Genomic DNA, 17005 nt, shown 5'->3' on the forward strand with positions numbered 1-17005 from the left:
TGATTCAAGGTGTTTTGGTATTCCAGCTGTCCCCATGATGCCTTTTAGTTTCCATGCACATTCTGTATCCTGTTTGTCATGGGCAAATCCAAAACGTCACCGAACCACTTTTCCCCTATTACACTGTAAGCTGAGAGACTGTCGAATAGTATAAAGTAAAAAAATGAGACTTTCTAAGGACAAAGCACTGCCTGCACTCTGGCACTGCAGAGTTCCTAGCGACGCTTTGTTTCCTTCTATGTGTCCTCCATCGAGGAGATTTCCACACTGGGAGAATAAAATAAACATCTCACTTGCAATAAACACGGTATCCCTGACTCTAAATAAATAATCATCTGCCCATGGGAACACGTGCTTCAACCGTCTCACCCTCCCCCCCCCCCCCCAAAAAAAAAAAAAAGTTTAGTCTTGGAAAATAAATGATCAACATGAGAACATAGGAACTGAATGTCTTATGGTGTGGGTTTAATGAGCCATGTCTCTCAAGAGTGGGAAAAGGGGCAGAGGGCTGCAACAAGGAATCACCAATGGTTGAGTTAATACTTGCACAGTGCACACACTACAAACTGATACAAACAAGGACTCGGAGTGAGTCACAGGCTGGGGGGAGAGCAAGGTGCTGCTAGAAGTGATGCTGGCGACTTAATAGCTGGTGCTTTTCCATCTTGGTCAATACTTAGGAGATGACCCAGGATGGTGTGGAGGGCACTGCGCAGCTAAACAAAGATGATTTATTAGGTGCGCCCTTCCCTCTGTAGCCCCGGCTACAATACAAGTGCAACCTGTTGTGTTCACAGCATCCTCACAGAGAAGCTGGATAAAAACATCAAATGTTCTCGCTGGAAGTTGAAATGTAACGCTACTTTATTTCTTAGAATTCAGAACAACAACACACAAGAACCAAAACCAGAGCAGAGAGACAAAGCAGGCTGCTCCCTAAAACAGAGAGGCACAACTCACTCCACCTTATTCTAGGCTGGCTGTCTACAGACTGACTGCTGGTCGTATGCTTCCCTACAGAGCTCCATAGGCTGGACGCAGGACCAGGATACCCCCCTGCTCTTAAAGTGATAGCTTGCAATTTCAACACAGTCCTCAATATGCCACACAACCACGCTTCTGGAACCAGGTCCTGACATGCTCATCTAAGCCAGTTACAACAAGCGTGGCTGAACTGTGCCACCACACAGCTGTTCCCACAACAGAGCAATGTGTCAGTCATGGCTCCATATCCATGCTTTTCATGCTGCCGTGCCTGCCTATGTTTGATGAATGCATTCTGGGAAAATCTGGGCACCCATCCCATTGTACCTCGGCAGAAGACAATGTCTGCAGAACACACACACACATCAGCAACACTTGACAAGATGTAAAACTGAGGTTCTGACCAATTGTGGCTGTTCATCTTCTCCTCTTGAGTTGCCTTTAAGAGCAAGTGCCACTTCAAAATCCTCTCCCCATTTGCACAATATTTCCCTGAGGAATAACACACTTCGCCTGCTGGCACATTTAACCCAGCTGGTACTACTGGGAAAATCCATTCTGTGGGAAACGGATGTCCTTACACAAACTGTCCAGATCTCCCAAGCAAAAGAGAAATACCCCCTGCTTGGCTCAGGTCTTATCTTCCACCAAATATTACATTTTTTAGAAAATGGCACCTCAGTCCCATGATGCCTGATTCAGGGTCATGGGGCTCAGGCTAAAGGTTTGTTTAATTGTGGTACAGATGTTCGACTGGGACCCTTCCACCTTGCAGGGTCCTGGGGGCTTTGATGGGAGATAAGGAAGCAGCCATGTGCATGCCCAGAGGCAGCAATTTAAGGGCTGAGTAAGTTTAGGCTCCTACAGGATTTGGTGGGAGTTTTGTGGATCACAGTGCAGCCAGCCCTGGGACTTAGGTGCCTAAGTACCTTTTGTGGATGTGGGCCTATGTACGTAATCACTCTGATCCATTTTTTTCTCCTCTCAGTCCTGTAGCGCTAATGCACCTATGGGGAAGTTCACTGCATTCTGTCCCCGCTTCCACATCAGTGAAATAAAACTGCAGTTTGCATAACTTCTTGTGATGGTGACAGCATAGCCAAAGCACAGCTCAATGTCTCAAGAGCCAGTATGTGGATCTGGCAAAAATAGCAAGTTAGAAGATGTGTGAACTCATCCTTGGTCATCTAACTATTTGGGGAAAACAGCAAATCCTGTAACACTGTGGAGTCACTGGTTACCCTCTGCTAGGGTGACCAGATGTCCCGATTTTATAGGGACAGTCCCGATTTTTGGGTCTTTTTCTTATATAGGCTCCTATTAACCCCTACCCCCGTCCCGATTTTTCACATTTGCTGTCTGGTCACCCTACCCTCTGCAATATCCATAACCACACAATGTAGCTTTTGTGCTGTGAAAGGGGAGCTGAACAGCCAGCAGAGGGTAGCACAAGTTAGTCAATAAACCTATTCCTAGAGGAGGCTGCTTCAGTGATCAAAAGGGCTCAGAACCACTTGTTTAAAATCTGTGTCTACAAACCAGAAGAGGACAACACTGAGAAACGTAATTATCACGCTTTGAAGAGGATTTGGAAAACAAAGATGAAAACTAACATTCATCGACACTTCAACTGCAGATAATTGCAGGAAACTAGAGTGGGGTGACAGATTTCATCACCTTTTACCAAAGTCATTAGCTCTCGTTTGACCAAGTGTCTTGTAATGATGAGTCATTAGCTGATGGCTGGCTTGCGGCCTTAGTGAAGCAACCTGATGATTTCAGTTCTGAGGGCAAAGGGGTCCACCTCAAATAAACTAATGGCAGTGCTGAGTCAGATCGGGGCGTGGCCTTGACTGGAACAGTGTTCTGAGAGGAAATGACATGTCTCAGCAATACTGAGAGACTCTGGAGGGGACAGCGCAGGGGTGTTGGTACCAGAGTGTTTCATCTTTAGCTTAGTCAGTTGTACACCAGCCAGCCTGACTGAAAATGCTTCCACTCTAACAGTTGCCCTGGGGTGCCTGAATGAGACTGGTTTCAGTCCAATTCACGGTCGACAGAAGACCCACCATCATATTTGACACCAGTTGATACACTTGTGCAGACACACCAATGTGGAGTAGTCATGGGGAAGCCTGGTCTGCCCTGGCCTCTTATGTAGCTACAGTGGGGACTTAAGCCTGCAGTGCTGTTAATCCAGTACCTCTCATTAGTCAACAAGAATTGATTACTGTTTTTAAAGAGAATTTAAGGACTGTCGTGCTTTCTTTTTATCCATAGTACAGATGGCCACCTCTAAAGCAACAGTCAACTAACTACACTCTTCTCTGTGTATCTCAGATTTGCTGACCTTCAGGGATGGCTGCAAGGCCTGTCTTCTTGGGCCTTGTCTACAGGGGGTATATGCCCTGGATAGCCATCCACTGGCATCGCTACAGCTGCGCAAATACAGGCCCCTCCTGTACTCAAGGACATTGCAATTCAGTTTGGTGCAGTTTACTGCGGCTTGAAAGTAGCATAAATGGCACAGCATGAGCTGTGGCTTTCCCTATCTACACCAACGGCTGGTATCAGGGTGGAGCAAGACCTTAGGCAGGCTTCGGGGTATGAAGAAACTTGATGGAAGTTGGTGTTTGGGAAGTGGGGGGAGACGGTCTGCTGGGGGCGGGAAGCTAGTAGTAGTACACTAGCAGCTAGATGTCCCACGTGAGATCACAGCCCCATTTTGCTAGGCACTGTACATAGCCATAGTAAGACAATCCCTGCCCTGAAGTTACAATCTAAATAGACATGACAGGCAAAATGAGGAAGGAGGCGAGAGAAGGGAAGGGACTGCCCCAAGGTTATACAGCAGGTCAGGGGCAGAGTTGGGAACAGACAGTTCCTTTCTGGGTTGAGATTTGCTGCTGGTTGAATTGTTTTGAACTTTGTCTGAGGTCCCTAAAGTAAGAGAGGTGCTTTATTATTATTATTTTGGTAAGACAGTAAAACTAAACCAAATCATTTCATTTGTGGTTTATTTTTATTCTGTCTGCACCCTGAAGCAAAGTTGGAATGCAAGATTCTAATATTCTCTTTTGTAACTATTTGCTCAATAATAATAATAAATATATGACATTTAAAGAACTTACATCACTTTACAAACTCTGTATAGGAACCACTTTTCCAACGCTGAAATGCAGCCAATTTTTTGGCAGCCTTGCTAGGTTTTCTTATAGCACACAAAGACTACACAACAGCTGTAGGAGAGGAAGGGAAGAATACCACCCTACGCAGGTGAAACTAGAGGGGAGTGTCTTAGGGAGACAGAAGGCAATTTCCTCCAAGTTGGAAGTTAGCTTCAAGAATTTTAAGAACTTCATAAAACAAGTATTTTAAAACACTAGGGCATTTCTGGGCAGCATTTCCACTTTAAAACGCTGCTCAGGGACTGTATGAGGATATCATGGTTTCTGGTTGTTGTTATGAGGTCCCTGCCAGCAATCTAATTGTGACTGGCCTAAGTTACAATACACATTCCTTTGAAATCCCATTAAAATACCCAGCTGCCACTTCTGTTCCATTGGGACCTGAATCTCTGGCCCCTTTGCTTTGATATGGAAGCAAAGCTGACTCTAAAGACTTGGATCAGTCGTTGTCTGCTGTAGCACTGAATGGTACAACAAGAAGCCAGCTCCCCTCTAACTCTTCTCCCTCCTTTGCACTAGGCCTCTTGACTCAATCTTTCATTGCTCCTTTGGAAATGGAGAAGTGCAAGGTTTATCGCGGAATCTGGTGCATCGCTGAAATAGGTTCCTTGTGTGCATGTCCCCTCCCCAATCTGAACTGTGATCATAGGAGGTGTTCTTATCCTGTCAGTCTTGCTCGGATCCTGCTGAACATTCCTGAAGAGCTTCCCGCCTGTTAAAACGAATGCAAGGATGTCCAGGTAGAATCAGCTAGTCTGGCTAGAGTGGGTTCCCCTGGTGTTTCCATGTTGCTGGCAGCTGCTCCCTGCAGAGGAATCGAGGCAGATGTGGTGGGCAAAGGGATGTTACCTCGCAGGAATGTGCCTGGAGCACTGCCATTCACGTCATTCCCCGGGTTGGCAACATTAAGGGCACTGTTGCTGACTGTCCACAGACAGGGATAGTGGCTGGAACGAAGCAGTGTAAACCATAATAGAACTTAAAGAGGTATTTCAAAGTAGATTAACACCCCCACCTCCCTGCTCCCATGGCACAATATGGCAAAGTAAAGTGCATTACCCAGTATTGGCTACTGTCCATGATAGCATACCACACTCAACAGGCCACTGGTCTCAACTGGCAACTCCTGTGTGAAAACCCAATAAGAACTAGGGCTGGTTTGGGGCAAGGGGGGGAAGGGGAGGAAATGTGAAGCTAATTTTGAAATCTGAAAAGGTTTATACTTCTAAATTTTGAAAATAGTTCCACCAGCTCTGCAGCTGATCAACAAAGGAGAGGACATTTTTAAAAAATGTTTTCTCCAGTGACTTTCAGAATTTTAAAATTAAAATCCTCATCCAAACTTCTAAATTCAAAACGTTTCAACTTCTCGGTTAACAATACTTGATACCTTTGTAACATCTTATGAACTGGACTTCACAATGCCCCAGTGAGGCCAAGTATTATCAGCCTCCTTTTACACAGAGAGATTAAGGCCAAAATATTTTAGTGTCCACTAATTTGGGATGCCTGAATTTGTATGTGTTGAAAGGAGACATTGCCTTTCAGAGGCGCTGAGCACCTGCAGCTCCCATTGATGTCAGCTGGAGTTGAAAGTGCTCAGCCCTTCGGAAAATCAAGCCTGGATTTTCAGGCTGGGCACCCAGAAAATAAGGAACCCACAATTAGTGAATCCTTATAAAAATGCAGCCGTGATTTTCCTGGGGTCAATCACCAAAACCAGGCATAGAACTCAAGAGTCCTATTGTCCAGTCCCATTTATATAGCCCCTGGATCAAATGCCTTTCTATTGCTGGAAGGAGAACACAGAAGTCCTGACTACACTAAGTACTGGCTCGCACTCGCCCCTCTCCTTCCCTTGACTAAGTATTCTCTTAAAGGTTAAATAATAGACTGAAAGGACTAACTGTGCACTAGATAAAGGGTGGAGATAATACTAATTACCATTTATTTAGTGCTCTCCATTTCAAAGAACAGCACAAAGATTAACTATTTAAGCCTCACAAAACCCTGCTGGTAAACATTGTCGTCTTCATTTTACAGATTGGGAAACTGAGGTAAAGTGATTTAGGTAAGGCCATGCAATGAGGTGGTGGCAGAGCTAGGCTTGGGCTTGGTCTACACTTACCCCCCAAGTCGAAGTAAGGTACGCAAATTCAGCTACGTGAATAACGTAGCTGAATTCGACATACCTTACTTCGAACTTACCGCGGTTCAGACGCGGTCCACACGCGGCAGGCAGGCTCCCCGTCGACTCCGCGGTACTCCTCTCGTTGAGCTGGAGTACCGCAGTCGACGGCGAGCACTTCCTGGTTCGATTTATCGCGTCCAGACCAGACGCGATAAATCGAACCAGGAACTTCGATCCCCAGCCGTCAAACTACCCGGTAAGTATAGACCAGCCCTTGGTCAGAAAGTCCTCAGTTCTAAACCCTTGCACATGCTTCCAAGCAATGCTGCCTAATCCTAGTGAAGGAGAAACTGCTGGGCTTGTCCCTTCTCTAATATCTATGGTTCCACTGTAACCTTACCTAGGACCCGCAGTGGCAGTTCCCTTGGCATGTGGTACTGAAAGCAAGTTGGCATGTGGAGTGGATTGTAAAGAAGTCCAGCTATCGTGTGTTGGAAACATCTGCAGATTATTGCTTGAGCTCTCGATCAAATTCACTTTGGAGGAAACACAAAAGTTTGGTGACTATACCAAGTTATTGCAAGGCAATAAAAGAATGTAGAAAACAGGCAGGACAGAGAGAATCTAACTGGCTAATACAGGTTCCTCCCCATGGGCTTGAGACAACAAGCACACAGGGAAGAACAAACTTACTTTACTCATGTTTTTTTCACTCAAAAGGTGAATCACGACACTAGTCTGGATGGCAGAGGAATGGTAACAGGACCAGAGCTGGCTGAATGATTTTGAACGGAACATTTTTCCATTGGAAAATGCCGTACTGTTGATATCAAAACTTTCCACGGGAACATGTCGATTTTGACTAAATTTTGTTTGGAAAAAAATGGTGAGCATTTTGAAAAGGTTGATGTGTTCCACACCGACCTTATCGCAACAGAATGGTTCAATTTTTCATTTCAAAATGATTTTTTGCTTAGAAATGTATTTTATATTATAAATAGAGCTGAGTGAATAGCTGGGTGTCCCAGGGCTTCCAGGCTCCTGTCTCCACAGGGGAAGCTTGGTGGGGCTGCTGGGGGGCTATGCACCATGAAAGCTCCAGGGATCCTGGCCCTGGGGCAGTCTGGCAGGTGGGTCAGCATTTCCCATGGAACAGAAATTCTGAGTTCTGACCCGCTCTAAATGGAATGTAAAACCTTTCATCTCTAGCATTGTCAGTTCAAGTCCAGCCTAAGCCGATAATGAGCAAAGTTACTACCAGCTGCTGATTGTTCAATGACCTATGTGCAGGGCCAGTGCAACCATTTAGGCAATCTAGGCGGTCGCCTAGGGCACTAGGATTTGGGGAGCGCCATTTTCTTCTGCAGCGACTGCGGTGGCCGGATCTTCGGCTGCCCCGGTTGCCACTGGCATTTAGGCGGAGGGAGCTGGGGCAGTTGAGCGCAGGGAGGGCCGCCTGCAGCAAGGGTGGGGGGGCGGCACGCAGGGGAACTCCCTGCCCCAGCTCACCCCTGCCCCGCCTCCTCCCCGAGCATGCCGTGGCTGCTTCACTTCTCCCGCCTTCCAGGCTTGCGGCGCCAATCAGCTTAGGCGCCACAAGCCTGGGAGGCAGGAGCAGTGAAGCAGCGACGGCGTGCTCAGGGAGGAGGCGGGGCAGGGGTGAGCTGGGGCGTGGGGAGGTGCCTCAGGGCGGGGGCTCGGGGATGGGGGGGGCGCAAAGTGGAAGTTTCGCCTACGGCGCAAAATATCCTTCCACCGGCCCTGCCTACGTGAAACAAACTGATGCTCTCAGTCCTGTTCCTTGTGAACCTGTATCTATATCAGAGAAACTGGCACCAAAATTGGTATTAACTGGCAGTCACAACAGGAAGATGAAGGACTGAATGGGACACAGTAGAGCACCTCAGAGAATTTTCAGGCAGAGGAGGCTCTAAAGACACATTGACAATACAAAAACCTGTTCCAAATCAGCTCTTAACATTCCCTTAATGTTAAGGGCTGCTTTTGACTCTGGAGGGAGACTGTTTCATTACTTGGAGTGAAAGGAAGGTCTGAAATGGTTCTGGGAGTTTGGGTATAATTAATAAGAAGTAATTTAAACACAATTGTTCTCCTTCTTCCATTCTCATCTATCTTCACCTACTTAGCCCTCATGACATATCTACCTCTGTAACTTTTATACTTTTGTTTTCTGTGAACTGCACCTTTAAATTTCTGAATACTCTCCTTGTGTGTGGAGTTCAGGAGCTATTTTGTTCTCAGAGTTCAGTGCAGACTGTTACAGAAGAGACACACACTGTGCTCTCTCCATTGACTTCTGTTTTTTCTTGCTTTGCTGTTTCTTTTAATGTAAGGAAGAATCGTGCAGGCTGTTTGTGAGGACACATTGCAGCCTTACCTGTTGAGGAGTGATTTCTCTGCATGTACGAAGCAGGATATGGTGCAGCCCGATGCCCTCGAAGGGCTGCATAATGCTCACAGCCATGGTGGGAATGCGGGGCAGGCAGAGACAAAGCTCCTCCATACTGATAATTAGAGTTTCCTGCTGCACACACTGCATCTGGATTGGAAATCAACCAGCCACCTACTGTGAGGGAAAAGGAAGAAACAGCAAGCAAAATTAATAAAAATTTAATAAGGAAAGTAACCAGGCTTCCTAAAAATGTACCCTGCCAGATCACAAAAATTCCAGACAGTAGGAAACCTGCTTGTTGCCTGGCGTTTGTTTTGTACCAAAGAACGAGTTCCAAGCCACAAAAAAGACATTTAGACACCAGATAACAATATCGCTAATGCTTAGATAGCATCTTCATCCCAAATGGTCCCCCAGCACTTAACAAATTTTAGAAAGGAAGCCATTCACTCCCCCAGTGAAATGCAACCTAGGGTGGAACATGGCAGCTTCTTATCAGCAAAGAGCAATACTACACAATAGCTTAAGGCAGGATGTGAAGAATACTACAGTATTCAAAGGAAGGGGGGCAGATTTAGGAAAACAAAGTTAGTTACCTAGAGGTGTAATTTGCCCTTACTCTTATGAAAAGTACCATGGGATCTTTAATAAGCACAAATGGTCAGGACCTCAGTTTACCCTTTTATTCAAAAGATGATAGCAAGGTACCAACCGCTAGCAAGGTCTGCCAAGATTACAGAGCAAGAGATCTTGGCTATTAACCTGGCACTTTCATGTATTGATTGTCCACTCAGATTTTAGAGGGGTGTAAAACACTTGCTAATGCAGAGATTTTTTCATACCCTGGAGTTCAAACAGCACAAGCAGAAGCATGTTACCCTATGTTAGTTGTACATTATGTGTTATGAGCAAAATTCAGACAGGCTACAAATCAAATTTAATCCCCAGGGCCAGGGCACACATCAGGAGTTGGGTTTCATTTGTCTTTTTTTTTTAAATGACACCATTCATGTAATTATAATTAACAGGCAATTTAGTTTTACTCAAACAAATCAACATCTATATTGAATAGAGTTGTCTTCTGGGATCGCTTCCCGACCCCTCACTCCAACTTTCACTTCCCTCAAAAGCCCCAAAGACGACTCATCTATTCCTCTGTCCGAGGGGAGCTGGATGTGCCTCCTTCTGGAATCCACCCAAACTGCACCTCAGTTTGGCATTTCTCTAAAGAACAATGTAACTTGACGCCTTTACGCCTATCCACAATGCTGACCTCACTGCCTCTCAAGCAATTCCATATGCTGCACATCCATGGGCTACCTATTCTGTAACACTCACCATGTGCTGTACATACAGATGCCATAGTTGCCAGCTACCCATATGTATTGTAAGGGAGACAGCAAACCTAGGGCCTTCTGGCACACAAACAGAAGTACCTACTACTGGTACTGAAATAAAGAGGCTCTTCTTCAACCAGACTGAAGTAGAAGAGTTTTATTCTGTAGGCCTCAGGACACTGGAGGGCCATGATGCACAAGCACCCAGTATTAATACCGAGCAGATAGCTGTGACTTTCTTGTGAACTACTGAGCAAATTAAATATCTTGTTGTTTGCTATGGTTGGGACCTCATAATGCAATCGTTCATGGGCATTTGAACACACAATTTCATTCGTGAACAAAACAAGTAAGATGGGCAATCCAAAATTCATTTAGAGGTGGGAATAGAATTGCCAGTGTGACTGATTATAAAGTACATGGTGGCAATTAGAAATAATAATGGGAAATGAAATCAAAATAGTTTGTGGAACAGGCAAGAAGCAAAAAATGTCAGTAAAAATGTTTCAGAGAAAAATCTGGAAAGAAAACATTTTTCACAAATATCAGAGTTTATGAATGGAAGAAAAGCCAAATTTCAATAAAACAAGAACAACCACTCCTCCTATTTTTTATGAATCATTCATCCAGCGATAATGATGGGACATTTGTAGGGATAACAAGAGTTTCCAGAGTTATAATACTAAACAAACAAAAAAAGAACACAGCTTTGGAAAGGTTATAAGTCTCAAACTGCCAGGCTCAAGCAAACCTCTAAATATCGGGGATTATAAAGAAAATGTCCTTGTAGGTAGATTATCCCGTAGCTGCCTACTACATGGTTTCTTGAACCTCCCTCTGACGTATTTATAGTATTGGCTTCCATCAGTGACAGGGTTCTACGTTGGATAAGACCAGTGGCCATCTAGTCTAGCACAGCCTATGTCCACAATACCTATTATATTACATAATACTTCAAGTTCCCATGAGTAAAATGATGTTGGGAAACCTTACGGTGAGAATATGTCATATGTTGACCTTCCGAAACATTTTCGGGAGTATCCCTGGGATGGTTTCTGAAAGAGAAAATAATGAGTGGTTATGTTGTGCTGTATTCAAAAGAAGGTGAAAGGGTTAGGGAAATGGAAATTGAAAAAAAATAAAAACTGAAAATTGTTCAATTTTAGGTTTCATCAACTGAAAAGACAAAGGAAAATGAAGACAAAAAAGAAATTCCATCATCTTCAGCTGATCGCTAGAGAACTGTAGAAAGCTCTGTACTATGCAAGATGTGTAGTCAAGAAGGCAGGAGCCCTTGCCTCATTCCATGTGCAACCATGTCCCCGGCTCTGTCATCTTCGGGGATTGAACCCTAGCGCTCTGGATCTAAGTACATGAGCCTTTTTTGCTTGAGTGAAAGGACCAAGGCCATTAACTTCAAGGCAGTAGTAGACTCAAACCTCTATACATGGTCCAGCCACCGGAGGGGAACAAAGAGCCATATTTTGTTAGCATGGGTGGCACATACAAACCATTTAAAGATGACAAATAAATACACTATTATTTTCTGACAGTGCATGTCTCTCTAACTTCTTAAATACAGTGATCTCCTATGGAGACTATTTTAAAGAAATTGGTCACACTTTACCATAAAGGTATAGTAATTACAGTGTAGTAACATTGCAATTTCACTGTGGTTATGTTGATATCTGTGGTTACTACTTATTCATATAACTAGATAGTTACATGAAACGAGAATATATGAGAATAATTAAAGTGTAAATACAATGGAGCTAACATACCTAAAATCTACCACTATGTGTATGAAATGCAACACTGAAGGGTTAATAAGTAGTACAAACAGTCAGCATGTAAAACTTCTATTTCTATGAGTTAGTGGTAATTATATACTGAAAAGCAAAACCAAAGATAACCATAATGTAACTCTACTGTAATTACAGTAGTCTTATTTATAGTGACCAATGCATGATATTTCAGCATTTTGTATCAGCAGTGCACTCACCCATGTAGGACCAAAATGTGATGACAAATACCGTGGTGTAAATCTGGCATTAACACCACTGACCTCAATGGAGTGACTCTGGATTTATAGCAGTGGAAAGGAGGTCAGGATTTGCCCCTTATCTTTCTCAGAGTATTGTTATCATTTTAACCGTAACAGCAGCAAAAGTCATCAAGCTGAGTAAAAGTCGAACTCACCTTTCCTTTGCATCCAGGAAGGCTTTGGCAAAGGGATTATACTTGATTTTGAGAGCTGTTATCTTGGGTTTACAAAAAACAAGGCATGTTAGTGAAGGTAATTTTAACAGAGACTTGACATAGCATTGTCCAGAGTCAACTGAATGGACTGAGTTCCGCCTCAGTTAGTGAAACAAAAGACAGGCATTGTATTTACCATGTGGCTATATGTCAGCCAGGTGCATTGTGTGGGAGCATTGCTCTCCTCTGAAGCATCCGACATTGGTCACTGCCAAAGGCGGGAAACCAGAACTGATGGACCAATGGTCTGATCCACTATGGCAAATTCTGTATTACTGTGAATACTTCTCCCAAAGCTGCTGAATTGCATAGAAATACGTATAATATCTGTAGTGACATTAACTAGGAAAAAAGGGACAAGGGCCACCAACCCTCATGCTTCAGGGCACAGCCTGATTACAGTTTGGGGTCAGGAAGAAATTTCCCCGTATTATAGTACAATAGTCTGGGTGCATTATAGGAGGAGTGGAGGGCTTATACTTTCCACTGAAATATCCAGCACTGGCCAGTGTTAGAGACAGATACTGGACAAGACAGAAAGTTAGTCTGTTCCAGCATGGTAAGGGGATGGGCTACTGGTACAGATAGACCAATCCAGTATGGCAGCAGGCAGAATACCAGACTAGCCTGACCATTCATCTGTCCTGGTACTGTAGTCAGATTCTAGACAAGGTGGACCAAGGGTATGTTTTGTTCCAGCAAGGAGACAGAGTATTCGATTAGATGGGCCCTCAATCCGCTCTGGACTGACGGAGACAGGATGCTGGATTATTTTCACTATTGTTGTGTGCTGATCTGGCAGGTCTTAGGCTATTAATATTTCTCATCCGCGATGACCAAATTGTATGACATTATTACCCACCTACCTCTTCATTTTGATAAGCAGTGACAGCTATGAACTGAGTCTCCGGAAAGGAGCAGTTCATCACCATCCTGTGTGGGCCTCCCACACGAACGATGTGAACCTGAGGCTCATATTTATGCAAGGAATTCAGCATGATCTGCAGAAAACAAGGAGGAAGAGAGGTGGAATTAATAGGCAGCAAGTTTAAAACAAACCAAAGCAAGTATTTCTTCACACAGCGCACAGTCCACCTGTGGAACTCCTTGCCAGAGTATGTTGTGAAGGCCAAGACTATAACAGGGTTCAAAAAAGAACTAGATAAATTCTTGGAGGATAGGTCCATCAATGGCTATGAGCCAGGACGGGCAGTGTCCCTAGCCTCTGTTTGCCAGAAGCTGGGACTAGATGATAGGGGATGGATCACTTGATAATTGCCCTATTCTGTTCATTCCCTCTGGGGAACCTGGCATTGGCCACCGTCGGAAGACAGGATACTGGGCTAGATGGACCTTTGGTCTGACCCAGTATGGCCATTCTTATAGACTGTCACAGCTACATCAGTGATACCCAGCCTGAAACAGCTGAAGAGCTATGTTTGTCACCAAACAGAGCCATGGAGGAATTACAAGCAATGACCTGACCTTGGCCTTGTGGTATTTGCATCATGTCATTGATACTCGTTGTCAGTCCCATATTGAGGGGACATCATGTACCAACATCACGGTGCAACCCCAATGTCAGCAGAGCTCTCCAGAGTCATCCTCTCTGTGATTCCACACTACACTCTGTCCCCTCCCCAATTTCTGGTTGCTGAAAAAGAGAGAGAAGGATTTCTCCTTTCCTCCCTCTGTTCTAGCTGCGTGTATGGACAGGGACAGACTCCAGCTGAATTATATTAGATGCTTCTGATGCAGCAGTAAATATTTATATTATGATAGTGCCCAAAGAAGACCCCAGTCAGAATTGAGGCACAACTGTGCTGGAAGCTGTACAAACAGATGAGACAATCCCCACCCAGAGGTGCTTATGGTCTAAAAAGCACTGGGACCATGATCTTTTTCTGTGTTTTGCACAGTGCTGAACAAACCAGGGGTCCACAGTGAACAATACAATTATTTGTTATTATTATAAAATACCTCCCTCCAAGTATCACATTTTGATTAAGAACAAAGAAGGGGAAGCAGAGCCCCAGACAGGGGGCATGACTTGCCTAAACACCCAGATTTGTTTGTCTTTGGCTCTGCTACTGACACCGTGTACGACCTTGGGCAAAGCATGTCACCTGTCTATGCCTCTGTTTCCCCATCCATAAAATGGGGATAAACAATTCCCTACCTCATAAGAGTGCTCTGAAGCTAAATTTTAAGGCTTGTGAGGTGCCTAGGTGAGCATAATAGAAATAACAAATTAGAAATACTACAATAAGGAGATACTACTCAGGACTAAGGTTAAAGTAAAGAAAGTATTTATAGGTTTAGCAGAATTTGATTTTTTATACATATATAATTTTGACAGATAATATTGATGTTTATTTTTAAGCATTTTTTCTAATTTTTGTATATATAAAAGTTCACAGTTGCACAAAATTATGGGCATGACAGATAATGGGGGGCGGGTCAGATGATTATTATTTAATGACAGTAGATGTTGAGATTTGAAAAATTAAAGCTTTATAATTGTTAAAACACAAATTGTCAACATCACGTCAAGCTACACTTAAATCAATATCCTTAAATCAAACTCTAATATGTTCTCAAGCAGCATTTTTCTTACTTTGCCTATCTGTACATTTTGATTATCATTGATGGAAATATTTTTTGTCTGCTTGTGTGTATATATAGTAAAATTGACATTTACTGATAAAAATCAAATCCTTCCAAGCCTAAGTATTTACTTGAAAGGAATTGACTCCTGGCTGACAAGTAGCATCCAATATAGGAGTTTTGTACAAAACAAACAAACAATCTTGTGCAATATTTTACTTTCAGATACATCTTTAAAAAAAAAAACAGTCCAAACCAATTTTTCTGTTTGTATTTTTAAGGGGCTCAAAGTGAATGTCACTTATTTCTAGTACATGCAGTTTCCTTCCAAAGGCCAAAGCTGACTCAATAGAATATTCATAATTATCATGAGGCAGAAGCAGACATAGTAATTATTTCATTTAGGAGCAGCCTTTTATTCTGGTATCTGACTCTTGCCAACATTCCACTTACACCAAACAACATGGGGGAAAACAACAAAAACCTAATACCCACAACCATTTTTTCCCCTTTCTCTAAAGTTCTATGTAAAAAACCCAGCACACAAGACAAACTATGAAAAGCCCCCGATGATTAAGTAACCCACAGCACTCTGTCTCTCTTAACATCAAGAAGTCCATTAAAATCTGAAAGTGCCAATTAAGACCTGTTTATTCCTGTTTACGTTTGGGCTCCAGAGAATAATTGGCATCTGTGGGTGAAGAGGGCCCCTCTAATTGCATAAATGCACCCTTGATATTTCTTGATTGGTAGGTGCTTGCGATGGAAGACAAGAGGTGTATGGGAAACATCGTGCTGTACCTGCCCGCTTCCATTGAGCTTGTTGGTAAGTTTCACTTTGCTGAAGGAAACAGAGGCTTTCATCCAGTGTGCCCCGAAGTTGGGAGAGTCTGGGTGAATGTAGACGCAGCTGTGGCTTGGTGGCTCTGGTTTCCCAGCAGGCACCCATTCACCATTCACGTACTTCCAGCGGTGGCCGTCGGTCGGGGCAAAGTCCAACAGGAAGGAGTACATGGCGTTGGGATCCAAACCTGACACGCTGATCTTTAAAACCGGGAACATCCGTCTGTAGTGGAAACAGAAGGCAGGAGTGGGAAAAGCATCATTAGTCCTGATATAAAAGAGGCTAGTTAGTATGTTTCTGCAAAGATGCTCCCTGAGTTGCTCAAAGAACAAATTACCCTCACTTTGGCTGAACCAGAGATGATGTTAAAGGGCTACCATCACTTTGTTTTCATTTCCTGTTGATCAGGCAGAAGCAATCACAAAATGCTTTCATGTTACACCTGAAATATGGAATTTCACCCCAAAAATCACCCTGATTGATGGGACCAGGACTGATAATATTGTCCTGCACTAGTCACACTCTTAGGGCTATCAACTTTATTCCACTGGAGAGGTGGATGGAAATCCCTATGCCACAGTAGTACAGAGCTAGAAGACAGCGAGAATTCAAATCTTATAATTTTAACATCTTAATTTCTAGAAAACTATTAAAAAAATCATTCACACATCCCCACTTTTATCCCTGACCAGCCAATGGGGAGCCATAACTCTGACCATAAACAAGATATATCAACACAGGCAGATTTAAATTTTTCCTTCACTACATAGACATTTTGGAAAAATCACTAAGATGGGAGGGGTTCTTCAATCTAGCAGAGAAAGATGTAACACGATCCAATGGCTGGAAGTTGAAGCTAGACAAATTCAGACTGGAAATAAGGTGTACATCTTTAATGGTGAGAGTAATTAACCATTGGAACAATTGACCAAGGGTCGTGGTGGATTCTCCATCACTGACAAATTTTTAAATCAAGACTGGATGTTTTTATAAAAGATCTGCTCTAGGAATTATTTTGGGGAAGTTCTATGGCCTGCGTTATACAGCTGGTCAGACTAGATACTCAAAATGGTCTTTCTGGCCTTGGAATCTATGAATTATATAGGTCGCTTGAAGGTGCATATGGAACATACATACATAAGAACAGCCTCACTGGGTCAGACCAAAGGTCCATCCAGCCCAGCATCCTGCCTTCCAACAGTGGCTAATGCCAGGTGCCCCAGAGAGAATGAACAGAACAGC

General features: G+C 43.6%; 1 protein-coding gene across 1 annotated transcript in view; it reads right to left on the reverse strand.

Moving 5' to 3' along the window:
- Nucleotides 1-4887: 4887 nt before the first annotated feature.
- Nucleotides 4888-17005, reverse strand: part of TBX19 (T-box transcription factor 19) — an 18140-nt gene continuing 6022 nt past the window's right edge. Inside the window, exons 2-8 of the mRNA XM_024203588.1 lie at nucleotides 15721-15985; nucleotides 13179-13313; nucleotides 12253-12314; nucleotides 11047-11108; nucleotides 8702-8890; nucleotides 6704-6839; nucleotides 4888-5119 (exon numbers count right to left, since the gene is read on the reverse strand). Of these exons, the coding sequence (XP_024059356.1) occupies nucleotides 4888-5119; nucleotides 6704-6839; nucleotides 8702-8890; nucleotides 11047-11108; nucleotides 12253-12314; nucleotides 13179-13313; nucleotides 15721-15985 (1081 nt within the window). The remainder of the gene's footprint in view (nucleotides 5120-6703; nucleotides 6840-8701; nucleotides 8891-11046; nucleotides 11109-12252; nucleotides 12315-13178; nucleotides 13314-15720; nucleotides 15986-17005) is intronic.

The sequence above is a fragment of the Terrapene carolina genome, unplaced genomic scaffold (genome assembly GCF_002925995.2).
Source record: "Terrapene carolina triunguis isolate 2854851 unplaced genomic scaffold, T_m_triunguis-2.0 Scaffold558, whole genome shotgun sequence".
Taxonomy (NCBI): Eukaryota; Metazoa; Chordata; order Testudines; family Emydidae; genus Terrapene; species Terrapene triunguis.